The 25,213-nt window shown below is 52.8% G+C and overlaps 1 protein-coding gene across 6 annotated transcripts in view; it reads right to left on the bottom strand.

Annotated features, from left to right (window-relative positions):
• The window catches only part of RAB17 (RAB17, member RAS oncogene family), a 45,566-nt gene that overhangs the window by 7,093 nt on the left and 13,260 nt on the right, over positions 1 to 25,213 (bottom strand). For 2 of the 6 annotated variants that reach the window (XM_070786947.1, XM_070786944.1), the window contains exons 2-6: positions 15,025 to 15,184; positions 8,184 to 8,335; positions 7,689 to 7,814; positions 3,533 to 3,626; positions 2,358 to 3,262 (exon numbers count right to left, since the gene is read on the bottom strand). In XM_070786947.1, coding sequence (XP_070643048.1) covers positions 3,150 to 3,262; positions 3,533 to 3,626; positions 7,689 to 7,814; positions 8,184 to 8,335; positions 15,025 to 15,184 — 645 coding nt within the window. In that variant the 3' untranslated portion in view covers positions 2,358 to 3,149. Of the gene's footprint in view, positions 1 to 1,215; positions 1,908 to 2,357; positions 3,263 to 3,532; positions 3,627 to 7,688; positions 7,815 to 8,183; positions 8,336 to 15,024; positions 15,185 to 23,939; positions 24,094 to 25,213 lie in introns of those variants that run through there. The other 4 variants (XM_070786949.1, XM_070786945.1, XM_070786946.1 and 1 more) reach the window with 4 other exon arrangements.

A 25,213-nucleotide genomic window follows, 5' to 3' on the forward strand; every position in this document is an offset into this window, starting at 1 on the left:
TCCCGTCTGCTCAGAAACGACCTTCAGAAGTCCTGGGGCCCTGTGACAGCAGCCTGTCTCCCAAAGAGCTCCCGGCCAGGGACTCGGGCCCCCAGGTACCCTTGCTGAGACCAGCTGTCCTTCGTGGGCTGCAGGATGCTGATTCTCTGATTCTTTCCTCCTGAGCAGATTCTTCTAAAGGAGGTATTTCTCCTTTTTTCCCTTTTTTCCTTTTTTCTTTTCTTTTCATTCAACATCTTACAAATGGTAAGATGATTTCAAGTTGTTCTAAATGTGACCTCCAAAAAGGGATTATTTTAAAAGGAAAAGAATGGATTCCTGAGTCAGCCCCTCCAGGCACAGGGGGCTCTTCCAGGGGAGACGGAGGAGGAGCTAGAAACAGAGTGGGAGGGGAAAGGTCAGGACCACAGGCAGGAAGCAGGGTTGCTCCCGGAGGCTGCTTCTCAGCTCTGCTGTGCCTCCTGCCTCCACCACGAGCACACACACGTGCGTGCACACACACACACACACACACACACACACAGTCTCTGGCTCGTGAAAAGGGCTGGAGCGGCTTCCTCAGCTGCAGACAGGAGAGAGCTCACATACTGGCCTCCCCCAGGACCATTTACCCTGGAGAATCTGTGCCCAGAACACCCGCAATCCCAGGGACTCATCTCCCTCCAGGCTCCACACCCACCACGACCTCACGGTCCAGGGAGGGCTGAGCTCAGGTGTGTGCAGCAGACACAGAGAGGCTCCGGAAACACCTGTCCCTGGGTGTGGCGGAGGCTGTTTCTAAGCAAAAACCTGGCTTTTCTTTACAATGCTGGGGAAAATAGCTTCAGTCCTCTCCTGGGACACATTTGCTGAGTGCTTGGCATATGCCAGAGTCATACCAGGCACTGGGAGCCCCATGTGAGGACAGACAGACAGAACCCCTGCCCTTACCGCAAAGCTCCCCCGTGTCTGAATATTAGATCACTGAGTGGGTCTAGACCTCCCAGGGCCCATGCCGCCCTGCAGGCAGATCTAACACGGAGCTGGTGGGCTCAGGGATACTGCCTACAGAGGCTTCCAGGTGATTCCAGGGCTGAGCCCCACCTGCCTCGTGGGGGAGAAGGTGAGGGAAAGGGGCAATCACACCCGGCAATGGGGACCCTAGGCTCCAGGGTCACCATGCACCCCATCCCATCCTGCGGGGAGGGAGGGAGGCATGAAGGAGGGAGGTGGCAATGAGTCAAAGAATATGCTTTAATAATAAATTCTGGCCTGAGAAGACAGGAGGAAAGCAATCACATATATAGGCATCCTACTGCTAGCATGATTTCCCCACTTCCTATTTCATCATGGATGGGTCGATACTCCTCTGAAAGACATCTATCGTTCAGCAAAGCAACTCTCCGGACCTGGAGCAGTGGGGTTTGCTTCAGCGAGGCTGGAGTGCCATCTAGTGGCCAGAGGCAACCTCAGCCTCCAGCTACCTCCAAAGTGGTCTCCTCCTTTGCTGGGGGAGTCCAAACCAGCCCAGCTGGCTTCCCTGGTGGCTCGATCAGTAAAGCGTCCGCCTGCAATGCAGGAGACTACCTGCAGCGCAGGAGACCCCGGTTCAATCCCTGAATCCGGAGGATCCCCTGGAGAAGGAAATGGCAACCCCCTCCTGTTTTCTTGCCTGGGAAATCCCAGGAACAGAGGAGCCTGGTGGGCTACAGTCCACCGGATCTCCAGAGTCGGACAGGACATAGCGACTAAGCCACCCAGCCCTGCTACCCTGAGTGAGGAGACAGCGCACAGGAAACGGTCTGACCCAGCAAGGGCTCGCGTCCCACACGCTCCATCTTCAAGGGAACGGCCGTATAAGACACTTCACTGCAGCCAGAATCTGCAGGGCTCGCAGCAGTAAGCCGCAGGTTTCACCCGGAAATTGTCTAGGAAAGAAACACGCGTTTGGGGGACGTCAAGGGGCTCAGCATCAATAAGGAGGGCCGCTTTACGTTTGTCCTTCTGTTGATCCTTACAGTTGGCAAAGTGAAGCCACTTATGCGGGGGGGGGGGGGGGGGGGGGGGGGGGGGGTGCGGGGAGAGGATGACAGTGGCATCTTATTTAAAATTTCACACCTGCTTATCACAGTCCCAGAGGGGAACCAGCATCACCACCTCCCCCCCAAGTAGCCGCCTTTGAACTACCTTCATGTGGCCGCTGGCTCACCTCCCAGAAGGGTCTTGGGGGGCCTCTCTAAAGGGAGGAACCAGGCAAGCTCATGATCTCTCTCCACCCGAAAGATGCCCTGTGCCCACCGCAGCCATCGCCGCCCCGCCTGGGGCCCCTCCGGAGATGTGCATAACAACCCCCACCTACAAACTCACCGGAGAGCACGTGCGAGAAAGGGGTTTACTTTTAGGCGAAAAACTCACTGGAGCAGAACAAAGTATCCCTCCGCTCGAAATCCGAGTCCTCAAGCCTATGGGCCCAAGCGTCTTGTCCTCATAGTCACCCCGAGAAGTGGACTGTGGGGCCCGGCCCCGCCCCCAGGTACCCCCCTCAGGGACCCTCACAGAGGTCCAGGGATGACGTGGTCCACTCCAGCGGGGCTTGCTGACCCCTCTCCCCCGTCCCGGGAGCAGGTGAAACCCCCCAGCCCACCCCGGGCAGCCTCCTGCCCAGAACCAAGTGCCTGCCGGCTGACTTCCCCTCCTTCGGTGCCTGGTGGCCAGGCAGCTGAGGGGGGCACCTCCAGGCAGGGTCTGGCGTGCCCACCCCCAGGACATCCGGGATTTAGGCGGAATCTGACATCTGGGGACGTGGAGCCCCCACCCTCTGGAGGCCCCTGGACACACAAACGTCTCCCAAAGGATTCCCACGAGCTTGCTGCTGCTGCTGCTAAGTCGCTTCAGTCATGTCCAACTCTGTGCGACCCCATAGACGGCAGCCCACCAGGCTTCCCCGTCCCTGGGATTCTCCAGGCAAGAACACTGGAGTGGGTAGGGAGGCGATTATTCTAAGGAATGCCGGCTTCCTGCACCTCGAGGACTCAGGCACGCGCCGGGCTCGACGGTGGATCGGGGTCAGCACCGCCGTCACCACGGAGCTGGCCGTAGCTCGCTCGGAGGACCGCCAGGGCGCAGGCTGGGAGTCCCGGTCCCCGCAGCTGCCCGCGCAGCGGCCGCTTCTAGTGGGCACAGCATCGGCCCCGCCACGAGGGCCGCTCGCTCAGAGTCAGCGGAGCGTCTCTCCGCTGCCTCTGGCCCTCCTTGCTCTCTTCTCTCCACGAAAGCTCCCGGGCTGCGGACGACAGGAGGGGGAAGCCCAGCTGGGAGGGAAGCCCCCCAGCCCAGCGCAGACCCTGCACCCTTGGCAGCCCCTGGAGACGCCCCCTGCCTCATGCTCTCCGGGAACCAGGAAACAGGCGCCCTTGACTCATGTCCACCTTCCAGGCCCCTGGCAACATTCGGCTGGGCCTCAGGAGGCCAGAGAAGACCCACTTGAAGAAGGCGCACCCTCCCACACACCCCACCCCACCTCTGGCTCCGGGGCGGGGGGCTGGTCACTCACCGACGGCGTTGAAGACGTCGGCCACCTGGTAGTTGCATTTGGCCGAGGTTTCCATGAACAGCAGCCCCTTGCTCTCTGCAAACTCCTTCCCTTCCTGGAGGAAGTGACCGTGGAAAGTCCACATTAATCATCAGAAATGTACTGAGAAGACCCAGAAAGACCATGGGACAGTTGCACCAGTGGAGAACCTCATTCCTCATGTCCTGTTACTGGGACTCCTGGGGGAGGTGGTCAGGACTGGGCAGCGGGGCCAGGAGGGGCGTGTGGCGCTCACTGGAAGGGGAGCCTAGCACCCCCAGTGGGGTCTGTGGGGAGGCTTCCCTCCCACCGTGGAATCTGGGGACGGGGTTGCTCCGAAAGCAAGCAAGAACAGAGGAGACATGGAAGGGGGATGAGGCCAGCCTGGTGGGAGCCCCCCTGGGCCCTTTTCTGCTCCCCCTCCTTGCTGGTCACAGGGGTCAGGCCTGCATGGAGTGATGGTGTGTGAAGCAAGGGAGGCTGGGAAACTCCAGGGCTGCTTGTGTGGCCAAGAAGGGGAAAAGGGTCCACGAAGGAGGACCTGGGCAGGCCCCTCACTTCCGGACCCTCCCAGGAGGAGCTTGGGCCCCAGATGGTCCTGCCTGAGGCTGAGCGGGCCCCGGGGGCTGGGCCAGCTAGGCCTGCAGCATCGCACCCAGCAGCGTCCACCCTCCTCACCTGGCCCACAGAGCTGCACTCCACCCCCGCCCCCCACAAGCTTCTCAGCCCCGCCCAGACACAGAGATGGCCCATTATCATCTGTGTTTTAAAGGACAACGTGACCTGGTACAGAGGAAGACTTGGTGACTTCAGGTAGCTCACATCTGGTCACATCTGCATGCATGCTCAGTCACTAAGTCATGTCCAAATCTTTGCAATCTCATGGACTGTGGCCCGCCAGGCTCCTCTGTCCATGGAATTTCCCAGGCAAGAATACTGGAGTGTGTTGCCATTTCCTCCTCCAGGGGATCTTCCCAACAGGGATCGAACCCTCTTTTCCTGCATCACCTGCATTGTCAGGGGGATTCTTTAGCACTGCGCCACCTGGGAAGCCCCTGGTCATCTGAACGAAACCCAAATATCTGCCTTTCCCCCACTAGCTTGAGGGTTCCAGGTGGGGTCACTCTAAGGGTTTGTTCTCAGTGCAATGGGCCTCTAGCCTGTAAATTGCAGGTCCCCAGCCTCCCGTCTGCCAGTTTGTCCTTGAGGTCCCCCAGGATGGGGTTAATGGTTATCTCACTGCCCGTGGAATGAGAACATCCAGTGCAGAGATCTTGGCTCCTAAATTCATTCCCCCACACAAGGAACCAGTGCTCCTCAGGGAGATGATTTCCAGGGCTGGGGCTGGGAAAGGGCAAGATGAACCAGGAATAACTTGGCCAGCCATTCCTGGCCAGCCAGGAAGGAAGAAAGACCTCAAAGAGGCAGGAGCGACCAGGCCCACTGGGGTGGGGGACTTCTCAGTGGCCAGATCCAGGAGCAGAGCTCCCTGAACCAGGGAGAGGACCATAGTGGGAAAGTGATCCAATCTGAGCTAAGAGCACTGGGTGGCTGTTCGTTTCCTGATTTGCTCGTCATTCTGTGCTTAAGGGCTTCCCTGAGAGCTCAGCTGGTGAAGAATCCGCCTGCAGTGCAGGAGATCCCGGTTCAATTCCTGGGTTGGGAAGATCTGCTGGAGCACTCCAGTATTCTCGGGCTTCCCATGTGGCTCAGCTGATAAAGAATCTGCCTGTAATGTGGGAGACCTGGGTTCGATCCCTGGGTTGGGAAGATCCCCTGGAAAAGGGAAAGGCTACCCACTCCAGTATTCTGGCTTGGAGAATTCCACGGACTGTATAGTCCATGGGGTCGCAAAGAGTCGGCACGACTTTCACTTTCACTTTCTGTGCTTACGTAAGTAAGTCGTTCGTACCTGGGAAAGCTGGGAGAAGGGCAGACAGGATCTGTACTATTTCTGCAACAAGTTTTGTAATGCTGCAATTATTTTAAGATGAAAAGCCCCCAAATTACTGTGAAAACTTCACCGCCCGCTGGTCAGCCTGGCCTCTGCCCAGATGAGGCACCTGCAGCTCTGGGGTCTGTGCACTCTGTCCCCCCACCCCCACCCCAAGGCCCAGCCTGGTGGGAGCTCGGAGTGAAGAAGAGGCCAGGGTGGGGTCTGGGGTCCCAGGGTCAACAGCCCTGGGGTGGCGGCTCCCATGCAGTCTAAGCCATGGGGTCCCCCACCCACAGGCAGGCCGAGCCCAGGGCAGCAGTCCTGGGGGAGCAGAGAGGAGACCCCGTCCGCACCAGAACTGGACCCCTGGCCTCCCTGAGGGTCTCCCCACCCGGGTCCCATCTCCCCCACAGCCTGACCTGTCCTCCGCATGTTCTTCCTAAGTCATCCATCAGATCCCCGCCCCTGAGCCCACCACCACTGCGGGGGGCTGTGCCACTGAGCCCCAGGGCAGCATGAGGCTTCTCTGGCAGCCCCCTGCCTCCAGCCTCCCTCCCCTCCCTACCCCTTGCCACCCCTCATCTGCTCCTCCACCTCTCCTAAACCCACCCCACACACCCCACACACACAGACACCACCTTACCTCCTACACACACACAGCTGTGCACACACAGACACACACACCTGTTCACACACAGAGAGACACACACCTGTACACACACACCTGTGCACACAAAGAGACACACACCTGTTCACACAGAGACACATATCTGTTCACACAGAGAGACACACCTGTACACACAGACACCACCTTACCTTCTACACACACACACCTGCACACACACAGACACACACACCTGTTCATACAGACATCACCTTACCTCCTACACACACAGACACACACAACTGTGCACAGAGACACACATACCTGTTCACAGACACTCACACCTGTACACAGACACCACCTTACCTCCTACACACACACACCTGTACACACACAGAGACACACACACACCTGTACACAAAGAGAGATACACACCTATACACAGACACCACCTTACCTCCTACACACATACACCTATACACACACCCAGAGAGACACACACACTTGTACACACAGAGACACACACCTATACACAGATACCACCTTACCTCCTACACACACACACACACACACACCTGTACATACACAGAGACACACACCCGTAGACACAGACACCACCTTACCTCCTACACACACACACCTATACATGCACACAGAGACACACACACTTGTACACACAAAGAGACACACACCTATACAGACACCACCCTACCTCCTAGACACACACACACCTGTACACACACAGAGACATACACACCTGTTCACACAGAGACACACACCTGTTCACACACAGACACACACACCTATACACACAGATACCACCTGTACCTCCTATACACACACACTCTCCCATACACACACAGATACCACCTATACACACACACAGAGACACACACACCTGTACACACAAAGAGACACCTGGACACACAGAGACACACACACAGACCCGTGCATCCTGCTCCAGGCTCCCAACACTTCACAGGCTCACCTCCCTGGGCACTTTTTCTGCTCTTGGTCATTTTACAGAAGAACTACAGCTTCTGGGTCCTCTGTTCCTTGCTAATTTCCTAGCAAATAAATTTGGGTTTGCCCCTTGAACCTGGAGGAGGAAATGGCAACCCAGCCCAGTGTTCTTGCCTGGAGAATCCCATGGACAGAGGAGCCTGCTGGGTACAGTCCATGGGGTCTCACAGAGTCGGACGTGACTGAGCAACTTAGCACATACTTCCTTTTTTTTTTCTTTTAGCACGTACTTCTTGAACGGTTGTTGAACACAAAGATGAAGACCTGAAACCCACATCACTCACAGGGGAAGGGTGGGGAGGGCCATGGTTTCCTCATTCCTGGTGCTGCCTGCCCCTGCCAAGCCTCAGTGCCCAGGGGGGTGTGGGGTCTAGGTGATGCTCAGGGCTCTCCCCACACTGGAAGCCACCATCTCTGGGTCTGACCTTCCTAGGAGAGATCAGAAACCTTGGCCCAGGAAGGAAACTGAACTGGGAATTGTGTGTGCGCATGTGGCTGTGCGAGTGGGTGGTCACGCGTGTTTGAGGTCCCTCCCATCTCCCCTACTGAGACTTGATGACAGTCTCCAGACCCACCTCAAAGGTCACCTCCCGCTCCTCTTCCAGGTCTGTCTTGTTGCCGACCAGCATCACCACGACCTCTCCAGGGTGGAGCTCCTCCTCCAGGTCCTTCAGCCACTGCTGCGCTTTGCAGAAGGAATCCTGAAAAAGGAAAACGGGACTGTCAGGAAGATTTGGTGTTCTTCCTCAGCCGTCCCAGAAAAGACAAGGCAGGTGTCAGTGGCCACCCCGTGTAAAACACGGTCCAACTGACCCCCCCCAAAGAATCATGAATGATGGATAGTGATGCTCCAGAAAGAGGACCACGGAGCGGCACAAACCCAACTGTGCAGCAGGAAGAGGGGTGGTCAGGGAGGGCTTCCTGGAGGAGGTGACCAACTTTCACTGAAGGGTTCTCCACTGGTTGTCACGATTTTAATATAAAGGACCAGCCCAGGCCAGTCACATGATGCCTCCGAAGGTAGCCTCCCCATGCCTGGGAGGGCAGGGACACGCCCAGGTGAGCCTCACCTTCCTGGTGATGTCATATACCAAAAGCGCAGCGTTGGCACCCCTGAAGTAGAGGCGGCAGACGCTGTGGTACTTCTCCTGACCAGCCGTGTCCCAGATCTCAAACTTCAGACACGCGGCCCCCAGGTCCACCACCTTGGTGAAGAACGCACCTGAAACACAGGCCCAGAGCGACCTTCGCCTGCAGAACGAGGTCCTATCCACAGCTCAGCCGGGGCTCAGCTCACCAGTGAGAGACAGACAGCCCATGCTCCCTGGCAACCTCTGTGGGCGAGGCTCAGCAAACACCTCTTCTGGACGGTGGCAGCTTCCAGAAGAAGCAGAGTTACAAGGAACTTGCTCGTAGAGTCCACAGAGGCTTTGTGTGGGAAGATGGACTCTAGGGTCCTACTCAAATCCTCTGGACCACGTGTGGCATGGAAGGGTCTCTGGCAACCAGGGCTCCGCACGTCCCCGTGGGTGTCCAGCAATGCAAGTGATGGTCACCCATCTCCTCCCCTGAATCCTTCCTGGCCTCCTGCTAACCTCCCAGCCTCATCCACACCTCTGCCTCCCGACCTCCCATCGCCACTGACAACTCTGCTTAGAATCCTTTCTTCCCCACCTCCCGACAAGCCCACTGGGGTCTTTGAGTGTCGGCCCTCGGGGTGCCGCTGGGCCCCGCTTCCCCAGGAGGCAGTCTATGGCAGCCTATCCTGTGCTCTGCACACACTCACTGCAGGGAGACGTCTGTGCTCTTACCTGTCACCCCTGGGGGCAGTGAGCACCTGGACTTTTATGCATCCATGTCTCTGCTTAATGATCACACACAATGAAAGAGCTACCCCAAACCTTCCATTTGACATCCTGGGCAACCCACCTTTCACGTGAAGATTGCTTTTCCCCTTCACAGAGCTTTCCCAAGTGACGTGACTTAGGGAGCTAATTAGTAACACCAAGACGTTTTGTCCCCAGAATGTAAATTGGTGCAGCCACTGTGGAAAACAGTGTGGAGGTTCCTCAAAAAAATAAAAATAGAGCTACCATATGATCCAGCAATCCCACTCCTGGGCATGTATCCAGAAAAGAAAAAAGCTCTAATTAGAAAAGATATGTGCATCCCATGTTCATAGCAGCATTATTTACAATAGTCAGGGCCTGGAAGCAACCTAGATGTCCATCAACAGACGAATGGATAAAGAAGATGTGGTACATACACACAATGGAATATTACTCAGCCATAGAAAAGAATGGGATAATACCATCTGCAGCAACATGGACCTAGAGATGATCATACTAAGCAAAGCAAGTCAGACGGAGAAAGACCAACATTACATGACATCATAATGCAGAACCGAAACTATGACACAAATGAGCTCATCTAGGAAACAAGGACACACAGAGCAGCCTGTGGCTGCCAAGGGGAGGCGCAGGCACGACTGAGTCACTTTTCTGTACAGAAGAAATTAAGACAACACTGAGAATCAACCGTACTTCAATAAAATAAATGTTATTTTAAAAAAAGGTGTTCTGGCCCCGTAGCATATGGGGTGTGTCACATACAGAACTGAACCAGAGACTGCGGAGGAGCCTGTGGGGTGCTCCAGGTAAAGCTGCTGCCCTGCTCAGACCCGGGCTGGGCTGGGGGCTTGTTGGGAGGTTCTGCAGAGGTGGCTTCGGGCTTGAAATGAAAACTTTCACTCCAAGGGCAGCATGTGAGTGTCCTTGGGTTGCCAGAACAAATAACCACAAGATGCGTGGCTTAAAACAGCAGAAATGTATTATTTCTGTTCTGGGGGTCAGGGGTTCAAAATCAAGGTGTCGCCAGGGCTGGTTCCTTCCAGAAGTTCTGGGAGGGACTCTGTCCCACGCCCCCTCCCGGCTCCCGGTAGGGGCGGCAGTGATGGGTGGCCCTGGCTTGAAGGCGCTCCCCTCTCTGCCGCTGTCTTCACAGGGCTGTCCCCTCTGCACCTCTGCATTCTCCTATTCCAGGGACACTGGTCATGGGTTTCAGGTGCACCCGAAACCCGGGAATAGCCTTAACTAGTTATGTCTGCAAACACCCTCTCCCCCAGTAAAGCCATAGGTACTGGGGATTAGGATGTGGATGTATCACTGCGGACACGATTCAATCCACTACAGATGGAGGGTAAGAGACACATCTGGGCTGAGATTCTAGCACAGAAAGGGGAAGATCACCACTCTCTCTCACGAGAACCTGGTCCGGGGCAACTCTTAAATGGAAGCTGCCGACGGGGCCTCTGCCTGCATGGCCTGCATTTTTCTGCTCATCCACAGGCCTGGAGTCATATACACTTGTTAGGTGCTATGCACTGAATGCCTGTGTCCTCCCAAAGTCAGTGGGTTGAAGCCCTAACCCTCAGCGTGATGGTATTTGGAGATGGAGGCTTTGCAGTGTGATGAGGCTTAGATGAGGTCCTGAGGGTGGTGCATTAGTTGCTCAGTCACGTCCGACTCTTGCAACCCCATGGACTATGTAGCCCGCCAGGCTCCTCTGTCCATGGGATTCTCCAGGCAAGAATACTGGAGTGGGTTGCCATTTCCTTCTCCAAGGGATCTTCCTGACCCAGGGATTGAACCTGGGTCTCCTGCACTGCAGTCAGATTCTTTGTAACAACTGAGCTACAAGGGAAGTCGAGCGAGGGTGGGGCCCCCAAAACGGGGTTGGTGTCTTTGTAAGAATGCACCCCCATCTTGCTCTGTTTCTCTGTGCGTCTCTCTGTCTCTCTCCCTGTCTGTCTGTCTCTCTCTCTTCCATCCCTTGCAAACACAAAGAAGAGGCCGTGCAGATACACAGCCAGTTACCAGGATGGCAGCTACCCATAAGCCAAGAAAAGAGGGCTCCGAGTGAAACCTACTTTGCCAGCCCCTCATGCTTGGACTTCCAGCCTCCAGACCTGAGAATAAGTCTCTGTTGCTTAAGGCACCCAGTCTGTGCTGTTCTGCTGTGACAGCCCAGCAGACCACGACACCAGGTCAAACAAAGCTGCCGTCTGCAGATCAACAGCAGGATTGACAGCTCCCGGCTCCTAAGAGGCTACTGTGGGGCCTGAGAGAAAAGTGTAAGTGAAGTTGCTCAGTCGTGTCCCACTCTTTGCGATTCCGTGGACTGTAGCCCACCAGGCTCCTCCGTCCATAGGATTCTCCAGGCAAGAGTACTGGAGTGGGTTGCCATTTCCTTCTCCAGGGGATCTTCCCGACCCAGGGATCAAACCCGGGTCTCCCGCATTGTAGGCAGATGCTTTACCCTCTGAGCCACCAGGGAAGCCTGAGCAGGATGAAGTCACACTAGGACTGTTGATGTCACAAGGGTGATGGCCTCACACGGGCCTTGGAAAGAGGCCTACCCGCTGCAAGAAATTTGCTGATTTCCTTAAACCTTCGAAAGCCCAGCTTCCTTCCTTACCACGAGTCAACACTGCCCTCTTCCCAGCATGTTGTCAAACCCATGAGAAAAGAGAGGAGGCGCCTGTCTGACACCCGACATCCCTTCCCCGGCCTCCCTCTCCCCTGTCCCCAGCTCCTTGGCTCCTCGGCCGGGAGCAGCAGCCTTTTGCCCACATGCTTCGCCTGTTTGCTGTCAGGTCACACCACACTTCTGAGTTCGATTTTGGTTTCATCCTAAAAACCCTCACTGCCGGCTGACAGGTGGGCATAAAACTCAGCTTTGTTTCCTCTGTTTAGCTGTCTTAGCTTCTGAGATTTTCCTTTCATACTCTGAAAATGACAAGTCATGGTTGAGTGTAAATCAAAGTATTTAATAAAATCCTAACAAATTTCCAAGGAGGGCAGGGTTTTCAATTGGAGCAATGATGTGGTACAAGAGGCTGCTGGCTGTTTACAGACCACAGCACCTCGTCTCCTGGGAGAGAGAGAGAGAGAGAGAGAGACAGGCCCCCAGGGGGCCCTCTGGGCTGGTAACTGATGCCAACTTCCACCCCCTGCCCTGCACTCTCTGGCTCCAGAAAACACCCCACATGTACCTTGTTCAGAAAACTGCTGACCACATTTTCTACCTGTTCACAGGTAAAGAGGAAGAGTGATTAAGAGATAAACTTCCAAGATCTGCAAACAGACTCGGAGATTTTGCCTAAAATGCTATTGGCAGCAAGCCGGGGTGTGGGGGCAGGATCAGACCAAGAGCCAGGAGCCGCTCACGTTTCTGGACTGTGCTGGGGGAGACGACACGTTGGCGCGTTTTCATCGGCCGATAGTCTGAACCGGGCCACGTGGCACGCCGCTCTCCTTGGTGACGCAAAGCAGGGCCCCGACCCCCGCTGGCCCCCTGCAGATTCAACAAGGGGGCCCCAGTGGCAGGGACCCCTGGGGACACTCCCGGCCCCCTCCCCAGCCTCTGGAAGCAGGTGTGGCTTCCACTCGCTGAGCTGAATGGACCCCCTGCGGACACTGAATGACCGAAGAACTCACTGGGGTTTTTCCTTCAACTTGCATATTGTGGCCCCCAATACGAAGGACTCTCGGCTAAACGTTAACACAAGGAAAGGTTTTGCTTTTTGACCTTTTAATTTAATTAAACAGCCGCTCCAGCTCACTCAAGCCCTCTCTGCAGCCTTCCCTTTTTTTGTAAAAGTCATGAACTGCCTCCGGGTTGAAGGGAACAGGACCTGGGTGACTCCTCAGGGACGCCTGGGCTCCAGCAACGTTTCCTTCAGCAGGGAGGGGGCAGAGGGGGGAGAAACCCCGCACCCTTGGCGACTCCCCTGCTTCACACAAGCCCCAGCTGGTCCAAACTGGTTCCACCGGCAAATCCGCACACAAGCGCTAGATGTCACCACCCCTCCAGAGACGTCCCTGAAGAACCCACCTGCCAGGGCAGGAGATATTAAAGAGACGGGTTTAATTCCAGGGTCGGGAAGATCCCCTGGAGGAGGAAATGGCAACCCACTCCAGTATTCTCGCCTGGAGAATCCCTTGCACAAAGGAGCCTGGTGGGCTACAGTTCGTAGGGTTGCAAAGAGTCAGACACAACTAAAGCGACTTCACACACACACACACACACACACACACACCCTCAGCCAGAGGTTTGTGGGCCACTGAGAATACACAGGTATGGGCAGGTATTCCCAGATAACCTTATTCACAAAAACAGGCAGAGCCCTGTGAGCTCACAGGTGGGATCTCAACCCTCTGGCTGGGCTGGGATATGGAGGGCTGTGTGCCTGGGTGTGAACCTGGATCCGGATTCAGGGGAAGGAGACAGCAAAGACCAGCGTAGAAGGCTTGTCCAGATCTAGGTCACACCCCGGCACATGACCCCTCACATCTCAGCTCAGCCTGGCCCCTTCTATGGTCTCTGCTCTGGACTCAAACCCACCTGGAGGCCAGACTTAGCACTTCGTTGTATTTTTTCTTTTAAGGCCCAGTCCAGTATCACAGGTGAGTGGGGTCAGCTTTCCCGCTGAAGGAGAAGAGGTTTCCCTGTGCACCCTCGGCAGGCCTGAATCCACAGTCCTCTCCCCATGGCTCCATTCCATGGCCAGCCCCTGGCCCTGCTCTGCCCTTCCCACCACTGACTCCAGGAGCCTGGCCCTGGCCAGTCCCTTTGGCCCTGCATGCTTCAGGGACTCAGGAACCACCGTCCTGAGAAGACTGAGGGCCCCCAAAGGCTGTTCATTGAATTTTTGTTTCTATGTCGGTGTGCCTGCTTGGCATTTAGAAAATCCTCCATACCTATTAGGGACCTGGGACAGAGGCCACACCCAGCAGGTACTTACTAAGTGAGAGAGGGAGTGGACAGATGAGCGAATGAATGAATGGATGCAGAGAAATGGAAGGTTTATCCATCAGTATCAGTTCAGCTGCTCAGTCATGTCCACTTTTTGCGACCCCATGGACTGCAGCACACCAGGCCTCCCTGTCCATCACCAACTCCCGGAGCTTGCTCAAACTCATGGCCATTGCTTGGGTGATGCCATCCAACTATCTCATCCTCTGTCATCCCCTTCTCCTCCCACCTTCAATCTTTCCCAGCATCAGGGTCTTTGCAAATAAGTCAGTTCTTCGCATCAGGTGGCCAAAGTATTGGAGTTTCAGCTTCAGCATCAGTCCTTTCAATGAATATTCAGGACTGATTTCCTTTAGGATGGACTGGTTGGATCTCTTTGCAGTCCAAGGGACTCTGCATAACCAAGTCCAAATTTCAAACCAAAGCTTTCATTCCAAATTAGGTGTCTTTCCAGCATGTTGGGCTGCCTCCCAAGCAAACTGACACAAAATACAGGTTGGGTTTCCCTATTTTGGGTGGGAAATGGGGGGTTTCACCCCTAGACAGGATGTAAAGGAAGCTGATTGCCCACAGATGCTCCAAAGTCCTTCCCCTCTGAAGGCTGTGATCCATTAGCCTCTTTAACCAGCACAGTGAGAGGGGCCTCCCTCCCTGACAACCTTTCCAACAGCACCCATCCCCGCTCCAACCCGAGCCAGGAGGGTAAACTGAGTCCGGGCAGAAAAGGAATAGCTTTAGTAGGAGGGCAACCATCCAGAGTGAGAGGCTGGCTTGTCTAGGGGGCCGGGTGCCAGAGCGTGGGGGCAGGTGCTTCTTCTGGGCTCCCCCTCCACTAACAAAATCTCTCACATACCCAACCCTTCGGTGCCAGACTCGGCCCTAGAATCTTCCAGCTGAGCTGAAGCCTGGTTGAGTTCTGGATTCCGTGTGCATGCCTGCTGGCCCATGGAGGACCTTGTGCCCCCAGCACACCTGAGGCTCCAGGAGGGCATGAGAATTCCCAGGTGGCTGGTTCCCAGTGCCCCACGCCTGGGTCAGCAGCTCTGGCCTCCCCACTAGGAGACTAAGGAAGCGGTGCCCTGTCCCATCACTTACATCCCACAGTCGGCAGGATACTCTTGAAGTCGTTCTTCACATACCGGAGAGCCAAGCTGGACTTGCCCACAGAGCCACTGCCCAGCAGAACCAGCTTGAAGATGCAGGGCTGGCCCGGGGCGGCTCCGGGACGAGGGACCCCATTCACCTGCGCCATGCCCTGCAGAGAGACAGCGATGCAAGGAGGCTGAATGATGCCAAATGATCTCAGCAAGCTCACCCCCGGGACACTGACCAAACACAGACAGCCCTGAACAGAATGGAGTTCTAAGTCAGAGGCGCCTGGCTTGCCAGTCCTGGGCCACTATGCACCCCATCTTGCCATCTGGAAATCGGGGTAACGATAGCTATGACATAGGTCTGTTGTGATGTGCTTGGAAAGCATGTGCCCAGGGCCCTGCAGGGCCAACGCATACGAACATCTTCAAGCCCTGCAGGGTAGCCGTTGAATGCTAGCCATCCGACCGGCTCGCTTCCTCCTCCTGTCACCTCTCACTTTTGAACAATCCGTAGCTATTCCAAAAATGTTCTGAAAAGCCCGAGAGGCATGGCATTCTCTCAGTTGTGGTTCCTGGATTAAAGAAGTGAAGTCGCTCAAGCTGCGTCCGATTCTTTGCGACCCCATGGACTGTAGCCTAACAGGCTCCTCCATTCATGGGATTTTCCAGGCAAGAATACTGGAGTGGGTTGCCATTTCCTTCTCCAGGAGATCTTCCCAACCCAGGGATTGAACCCAGGTCTCCCGCGTTATAGGCAGATGCTTTACCATCTGAGCCACCAGGGAAGTCCTGGATTAAAACTGGCTGGTAAATAGGTTCCAGAAAACCTATTTATAAAAATGGTTAGTGTTTCAAGGATCTCAAAACATTTTAGTATTTCCCACTGTACTGAAAGCCTTAAAACATACAGTCATAACAAGCACCCTCTTCCAACAACACAAGAGATGACTCTACACATGGATATCACCAGACGGTCAACACCGAAATCAGATGGATTATATTCTTTGCAGTCAAAGATGGAGAAGCTCTATACAGTCAGCAAAAACAAGACTAGGAGCTGATTGTGGCTCAGATCATGAACTCCTTATTGCCAAATTCAGACTTAAATTGAAGAAAGTAGGGAAAACCATTAGAGCATTCAGATATGACCTAAATCAAATCCCTTATGATTATACAGTGGAAGTAACAAATAGATTCAAGGGATCAGATCTGATAGAGTGCCTGAAGAACTATGGATGGAAGTTTGTGACATTGTACAGGAAGCAGGGATCAAGACCATCCCCAAGAAAAAGAAATGCAAAAACACAAAATGATTGTCTGAGGAGGTCTTACAAACAGCTGAGAAAAGAAGAGAAGTGTAAGGCAAAGGAGAAAAGGAAATATATATACCCATTTGAATGCAGAGTTCCAAAGAATAGCAAGGAGAGATAAGAAAGCCTTCCTCAGAGATCAATGCAAAGAAATAGAGGAAAACAATTGAATGGGAAAGATTAGAGATCTCTTCAAGAAAATTAGAGATACCTGGGGAATATTTCATGCAAAGATGGGCACAATAAAGGACAGAAATGGTATGGACCTAACAGAAGCTGAATGTATTAAGAAGAGGTGGCAAGAATACACAGAACTATCCCAAAAAATCTTCATGACACAGATAACCACAATGGTGTGATCACTCACCTAGAGCCAGACATCCTGGAATGTGAAGTCAACTGAGCCTTAGGAAGCATCACTACGAACAAAGCTAATGGAGGTGATGGAATTCCAGTTGAGCTATTTAAAATCCTAAAAGATGATGCTGTGAAAGTGATACACTCAATATGCCAGCGAATTTGGAAAGCTCAGCAGTGGACACAGGACTGGAAAAGGTCCATTTTCATTCCAATCTGAAAGAAGGGCAATACCAAAGAATGCTCAAACTACCCCACAGTTAGTTGCACTCATCTCACACACTAGCAAAGTAATGCTCAAAATTCTCCAAGTCAGGCTTCAACAGTATGTGAACTGTGAACTTCCAGATGTTCAAGCTGGATTTAGAAAAGGCAGAGGAAACAGAGATCAAATTGCCATCATCTGTTGGATTATAGAAAAAGCAAAAGAGTTTCAGAAAAAACATCTACTTCTGCTTTATTGATTATGCCGAAGCCTTTGACTGTGTAGATCACAACAAACTGTGGGAAATTCTTAAAGAGATGGGAATACCAGACCACCTGACCTGCCTCTTGAGAAATCTATATGCAGCTCAAAAAGCAACAGTTAGAACTGGACATGGAACAATAGACTGGTTCCAAATTGGGAAAGGTGTACGTCAAGGCTGTATATTGTCACCCTGCTTATTTAACTTATATGCAGAGTACATCATGCAAAGTGCCAGGCTGGATGAAGCACAAGCTGGAATCAAGATTGCCGGGAGAAATATCAATAACTTCAGATACGCAGATGGCACCATCCTTATGGCAGAACGTGAAGAAAAACTAAAGAGCCTCTTGATGAAAGTGAAAGATGAGAGTGAAAAAGCTGGCTTAAAACTCAACATTCAAAACACAAAGATCATGGCATACAGTTCCATCACTTCACAGCGAATAGATGGGAAAACAATGGAAACAGTGACAAACTTCATTTTCTTGGGCTCCAAAATTACTGTGGATTGTGACTGCAGCCATGAAATCCAAAGACACTTGCTCCTTGGAAGAAAAGCTATGAAAAAGCTAGACAGCATATTTAAAAGTAGAGACATCACTTTGCCAACAAAGATCCGTATAGTCAAAGCTATGATTTTTCCAGTAGTCATGTATGGATGTGAGAGTTGGACTATAAAGAAAGCCGAAGAATTGATGCCTTTGAACTGTGGTGTTAGAGAAGACTCTTGAGAGTCCCTTGGACTGTAAGGAGATCCAACCAGTCCATCCTAAAGGAAATCAGTCCTGAATATTCATTAGAAGGACTGATGCTAAAGCGGAAACTTCAATACTTTGCCCACCTGATGCGAACAGCCAGCTCACTGGAAAAAACCCTGGTGCTGGGAAAGATTGAAGGCAGGAGGAGAAGGGGATGAGAGAGGATGAGATGGTTGGACGGCATCACCAACTCGATGCGGACAGCTCAAACTCATCTCCATCGAGTTGGTGATGCTCACAGGCCCATTGCTCCCCGGGGACAGGGACTCAGCAGAGCTGAGTGGTTCCCGGAGACCGCGTCTGGAACCCCATATTCCTCAGGACACTTAACGGTGTCAGGGGGTGACATCCCGCTGCAGCTTCTTCTGCAGCCCCCAGACTCACAGCTGCCTGGGGTTGGGGGATGGGTTCTACAAGGGCCAGCCCTCTCTCCAGAACCCACCACCCATGCAAGAACTCAAAGCTGTCCTGCTGCAGATTCCTGACCCACGGGTAGAAATGAAACTCAAAGGCAAAGTAAAATAGGGACTTCCCGGGTGGTCCAGGGGTTAACACTCTGAGCTACCGTGGCAGGAACACGGGTTCAGTCCCTGGTTGGGGAACTAAGATCCCACATGCCGAGCGCCACAGCCAAAAAAATAAAAAGTTAAAACACTTTTTCAAAAAAAGACACAGTAAAATAAACAGTAAGGACAAACGGGAAGCCCCAGAAGCGGCTGGCCCTCCACGGATAAAATGACGCCTATAACTCCCCTCTGCAGGTCAAAGGGCAAACCAGAGTCCGGAAAGCAGCCTGAAGCCCCAGGAGAGATAACAAACACACACAGGCTCAAAGGTCAGGGGTTGCTAGAGCTGCTTATCTGTCAACCACATCGCCAAATAAGCTGGGGAATTTGCCTTACAGTGCAGCAGCTACATCTGCTCTCTGCTCACGCTGATGCAAATCCCTCTCCAGCCGCACCTTCCCGTCTGTTCTCACAGCTGCCACTCCTACATCACCCCGACCCTGGTACCCACCGCCCCATCCCATCCTGTGTCCAGTCCCCGTAAATAGCAGCTCAAAAAAGAGACAACGCTCCCTGCCATCGCCCGGCCTACATCCCCTTATTCCTCTTCTTGATTGAAATGATCTCGGTGTCTAATTCTACCTTAATTCAGTTACTTTGATGGTAATTGTTTATCTCTCTCGCTGGGCTTTAACCTCTCATGAAAGCCGAGGGTTCACTGAGACTGCTGCTGTTGTTCAGTTGCTAAGTCATGTCCAACTCTTTGTGACCCCATGGACTGTAGCACACCAGGCTTCCCTGTCCTCCACTATCTCCCGGAGTTTGCTCAAACTCATGTCCACTGAGTTGGTGATGCCATCTAACCACTGAGACTACAGTAGGTGCTCAATTAAGATCTCATGAGTGAACGTGGGGCTGGCTTAGCAAGAAGCCAGCATGTCAGACATCGTTTGTGTAGCCAGCCCTACGCCAGGTAGCTTGTCAAGCAGTGGGCTGGGGTCTCTGCAGAAAGAGAACCAGAGGAGGGGGCCTCCAGCAGGCCCTGAGACCAGCTTCTGCCAGGCAGCTCAGCCTGAGAGACCAAGGAAAGCAGAAAGTTACTGAAAGTTGGATCACCGACTCGAGGGACATGAGTTTGAGTAGGCTCCGGGAGTTGGTGATGGACAGGGAGGCCTGGCGTGTTACAGTCCATGGGGTTCCAAAGAGTCAGACACGACTGAGCGACTGAACTGAACTGAACTGCCTTTAGGATCACCCTACATTCAGATGAAGCTGCTAAAACAGCACGTAAAACCTTGACCAACTTGAACAGCTCTTGCCTCCTCAAACAGATTGGTTGACTAATCAAACCTGGAGTCACGGTGCTGAGACAGTGCTGTACATGGAGGCAGAAGCCACGCCTCCAGGATGACTCCGGACCAAGAAGTTTCAGACTACGGAAAGCAAAGAACGGAAGTGCTGGCATCAGAGCCCTTTACCATGTGAAAAGCTCTTTAATAAGGAAAACACAACTTCCAGCTGTGCAAGTCACTTATATAGACTGGTTTCAGTTCAGTTCAGTCACTCAGTCGTGTCCGACTCTTTGTGACCCCATGAGCCGCAGCATGCCAGGCCTCCCTGTCCATCACCAACAGAGTTTGGTGTTTGCTCAAACTCATGTCCATCGAGTCGGTGATGCCATCCAACCATCTCATCCTCTGTCGTCCCCTTCTCCTCCTGCCATCAGTCTTTACCAGCATCAGGATCTTTTCCAATGAGTCAGCTCTTCGCATCAGGTGGCCAAAGTATTGGAGTTTCAGCTTCAACATCAGTCCTTCCAATGAACACTTAAATGGACTGATCTAAGATAAACTAGTTAGCTTCTGAGTTTAAAATTCCCCGAGCCCCTTAAATGTGGCCCCAACCCTGGACTGCAGAAAGGGGGCCTTGTCTCCTATCTCCTCTCTGGTCAACCTCGAATTAAAACTCTGTCTTTTCTCAAAAGCCAGTGCCATAGTGTTGGCTTCTCTGTGTGGGGCAGGGAGCCCTTACCCTACAAGACAGCAGGGGAGGAGGACACCAAGGCTAAGGGACAGGCCATGTCCACCGAGGAGCAGGGGCGGCAGGCTCAGGGCCCTGCACGGCTCAGCTGCACACAGGCTTCTGTTGAAGCCAAGCAAGAAGCCTCCAGGGCCGGTGTTACCTCACCTTACAGAGAGATGAGAAGCTTTCCTAAGACAAAGATTTGGGATTCAAAGTCAGAGCAGGCTCAAGGGGGAGGGATGGACTGGGAGTTTGGGATTAGCAGATGCCAACTGGTATATATAGGATGGATAAACAACAAGGTCCTACCGTATAGCACAGGGAATTATATTCGCTATCCTGGGACAAACCATGATGGAAAGAGTATGAGAAAGAATATATCTATCTATATATATATCTATATATATATAGATAGATACACACACATATATAATTAAAGTACTCTACTATAAAGAAGAAATGAATGCAACATTGTAGATCAGCTTCAATAAAACAAAGTTGTTTTCAAAATAAAAAAAATTTTTTAAAGCCAGAGCAGGCTGCCTTCATGTCCACACCATATTCACCAGGCACGAGCATCATTTCAACCACTTACAGAGGCAGCAGGTCCTGTGTTCCGTCCACGTCTAGAACCGCTGGTGCAACGAGCCTGCCAGGGAGCCGCCAGCCTGAGCTCACCACCCTAAAGACGGTCAGCTCAGTAGCAAGCCCTCGCTTATTAACCACCTGTTCTTTGGCTAAATGTGGGGAAACTGTAGCGCAGTGGTGACCAGTGGCTGGGGTGGGAGAAACAAAGAGATAAGGGTCAAAGGGTGCAAGCTTCAGCTGTAAGATTCACGAATTTGGGCAGACCTCGAGTATAGCATAATGATTAGAGCTGATACTGATCACACACTTGAAAACTGCCGAGAGAGAGATCTTAAATGTTCCCACCTGGTACGTCTATGCAATGGAACACTACTCGGCCATTAAAAGAAACTAAAGAGGGTCATTTGTAGAGATAGGGATGAACCTAGCGCCTGTTATCTGAGAAGGAAATGGCAACCCACTCCAGTGTTCTTGCCTGGAGAATCCCAAGAACGGGGGAGCCTGGTGGGCTACTGTCTGTGGGGTCGCACAGAGTCAGACACGACTGAAGCGACTTAGCAGCAGCAGCACCTGTTACACAGAGTGAGTGAAGTAAGTCAAAAAGAGAAAAACAAATATATATTAACACATATATGTGAAGTCTAGAAAAATGGTACGGATGAAGCTATTTCCAAGGCAGGAATAGAGACCCCCCTGGAGAGAATAGACACATGGAAAGAGTGAGGGAAGGAGAGGAGAGGATGAACGGGGAGAGTAGCCCCGACATATTGACACCATGTGTGAGCCAGACAGCTAGCGGGAACCTGCTATCCAGCACAGGGAGCTCAGCTCTGTGATGACGAGAGGGCCAGGACGGGGGTGAGTGGGAGGGAGGCTCTACAGGGAGGGCATATACGCACACACATAGCTGAAACCAACATCAGAAACCAGTATCACATCGTGAAGCAATTATACTCCAGTTAAAATAAATAAAGAAGAAATTTTTAAAAAGACACAGTCATTATGTGAGGTGGTAGGGGTGTTGGCTCAGCTATGATGGTTATCATTTTGCAATATGCAAATATATCCGGTCAGCACATAACAAACCTTAAAGATAGACAATGTTATATGTCAACTGTGTCTCAATAAAGCTCAGAAAAAGCAACGCTTTTGAGAATGGACTCCCTAGCTTCTGTGACACCCGCACTAATGCCCTGCTTCTTGCTAAGTACCTAAGGCACCTGCTGAGAAGCAGGTATTCCACTGATCTGTGCTATAATTCTACATAAAGAGAACTTTCTAACACACTGACAACAGGGCATTCTCAAGTATTTAAAGACACCGCTTTGAGTTTTCTTTTCTATTTATGTGCACAAACTAATAAAACTCAAGTCAAGAAAATCTTTAGTCCAAAACGTGTGAATTAACCAAACTCGGTGGAGTATAAATAAACATACAGGTAACCCACCTCTTTATCTACAAATATTATTTTGCTATAAACATAAACACATAATTGTCAACATGAAAAAATCTCTTTACCCATAATCCCATTCCCTTTACACGAGGGACAAGATGTTGCCTACTTTCTTCTAGTTTGTTTCTCAGAATCTTACAATCGTTTTAACATTAAAAAAAAAAAAAAGCTGTATCAAGAGTAGTTTTCCACATTGCTATATATGTTACAGATGCATTTGACATGTGTGTGTTTAATGACCACATAACATCCCTACAACGATTCCAGTTTGCTGAATTATTTCCGTTACCGGATGTTTACTTGGCTTTCTTCTTCTTTTTTTTTTTTTTTTCTGTAATAAATAAGACTGCAGTCAGCATTTTCCTGTATGATTTTTTTGTGTGATTACATGTCATAAGCATTTGATAATCAAAGGTTGGAGCCCTTTGTTCAGGGAGAGAATCAAAAATGTGACTGCTGACTCGGCCTCTGGAATTTCATGAAGATGGGGTGATGGACAGGGAAGCCTGGCGTGCTGCAGTCCGTGGGGTCGCAGAGAGTCGGACACGACTGAGAAACTGAACTGAACTGGGGTGACTGAAGTCTCTAAATGCAGAGACATTTTCATGCTTGAGGCCAATAGGGACACCCTCTCGAACCTTGCAGTTTGGGGCTTTTCTTTCTTACAAGCTCACATCCCTCCACCGAGGGAGAAAGGAGAGGGTGGGAAATCCAAACCAGCCTTCCTGGGGAGGAGCCACCCCAGGGAGGGTCTGTCTGCAGTCTGCCCAAGGCCTACTCCCTGGCTGGCCCCGCCCAGCGCGCAAGGATTACAACGCAGCTGTCTACCCTGAGGACAGTCTGTGTCCTGATCCGAAATCCATTGGAAATGGATTCAAGATTTGAACTGAATTTTCCCGGAGGCCATTCTTTAAACCAGCTGCCCTGCTGGCCCACCTCCCAAGCAGAGACATGGGTTCCATCCCTGGGTTGGCAAGATCCCCTGGAGAAGGAAAGAGCAACCCAATCCAGTATTCTTGCCTGGAGAATCCCATGGACAGAGGAGCTCGGCGGGCTACAGTCCGTGGCGGTCGCAAGAGAATTAGACAGGATTCAGTGGCTAAACAACAACAGAGAGATTAAAGGAGATTCTTTCCACTGGAATCTCCTGCCGGAACCCTGACCCAGCAAACCACAGGGACGAGCAAGGACACCTCTGGCGCTCAGGAGTACACACTCCTGGCCCCTCAGTTTCCACTTCTGATTCCGTACACGGGGGCTCAGGCACAGACACAGAGACACAGAGGTGCAAACCCACATGACACACAGATATACACACATCCACACACATGCACCCAGACACTGATACACACGACAGACACACACACATGTGCACACAGACTCACACACACACACACACACACACACACACACACACACTACAAACCACTCAGGAGTTTAAACCCTGACTCACGTGCTCCCCAGGCCCGGTCACTTCCAGCAAGCCTCACAGCCGGTCATCACTGGGTCCCCCAGGGCCCCGACCTGGGTCCCCCTTTCCCCCCACTTCTGGTCACGGGGAAGGCCTGCTCCCTCCACGGACAGGCTGGGCGTGGCCGTTTGCCGGGCCGGGCAGAGGCTGGCTCCGACAGAAAACAGGTGAGAGGCAGCCTCCCCAAGGTCAGGCCTCCTCCCTTCCAGAGAAGCTCCCGGGGCAAGGTGCGCCCTGGTCACGTGATCACCTGGGGCAGGAGGCCTGGCCCTTAGCGCGGGGGCTGCGGGAGCCTCTGAGCACCTGCCGGAGCACCTGCCCCTGCCGGAAGTCCCGCTCCTCCCCGGCCGCCGGCTCCCGCCTAGTTTCTCAGCTTTGTTGTGAGTCTCATTTTTGCGCTGCAGATTTATTTCCCTCCGCGCCTTCCTCAAGCTGTGGGGCTCTTTGTTGTGCATGAAACTAGTAGCCCAGAAGAGCAGGAAGTATTTGGGTCAGAAGAATTCACGGCTGCCACCAACAGCCAGGGGCCAGCGCCAGGGGAGGGGGTGGGGGTGGGGCTCTGTGTCTTTCCAGGCCCGCGGGGAGCAAGTTCCTGGACGGGACTGAAGTCGTGGAGAATCCCTGCTTCCGTTTCCCAGCAGAGGAAGCCTCACGAATGATCAACATAAAATAAAACTGCATTTAGAATTCTGTGACCTATGGCCCCAGAGCCCCCAGTGACTGGCTCAGGAGCAGAGGGAACAGCCCCAAATCCATGGTGCTCCCACTGCAGCCTGGAGTGGGGCCAACACAGCACCTCTGGGTGGACGGGGGCTCAGGGCCTGTGTGTCCGTCTGTCTCTGTGTAACAAGCAACTCTCAACTCGGAGGCTTACAGAACACATTTATAGCCTCACAGATTCCAAGGGTCAGGAGCGGAGCCTGGGCGCCTCCGGGGTCCTCTGCCCAGGGTCTCACAGGCTGCAGTTAAGATGCCCGCCAGGTTCCTTCCTTTCTGAAACTCAAGGTCCCCCCATGCTCATGTAGTCTTGGTGGAATCCAGTCTTTCCCAGTGCAGAACTGGGGTCCCCTTTTGCTACTAGCTCCCTGTCAGGGCCAGTCTCACCTCTCAGAAGCCCCCACAGAAGGCTCCTGGCCAGAACCCCTAGGCCCTCTCACACATGACTGCTTTCTCAAGGCCATCAGGACCTCTCTCTGACTTCCAGACGCCCATCCCATCTCATCTGATCAGGCCAGGCCCACCAGGCACAATCTCCC

Source organism: Bos indicus, chromosome 3 (genome assembly GCF_029378745.1).
Source record: "Bos indicus isolate NIAB-ARS_2022 breed Sahiwal x Tharparkar chromosome 3, NIAB-ARS_B.indTharparkar_mat_pri_1.0, whole genome shotgun sequence".
In the NCBI taxonomy this organism is placed as follows: Eukaryota; Metazoa; Chordata; class Mammalia; order Artiodactyla; family Bovidae; genus Bos; species Bos indicus.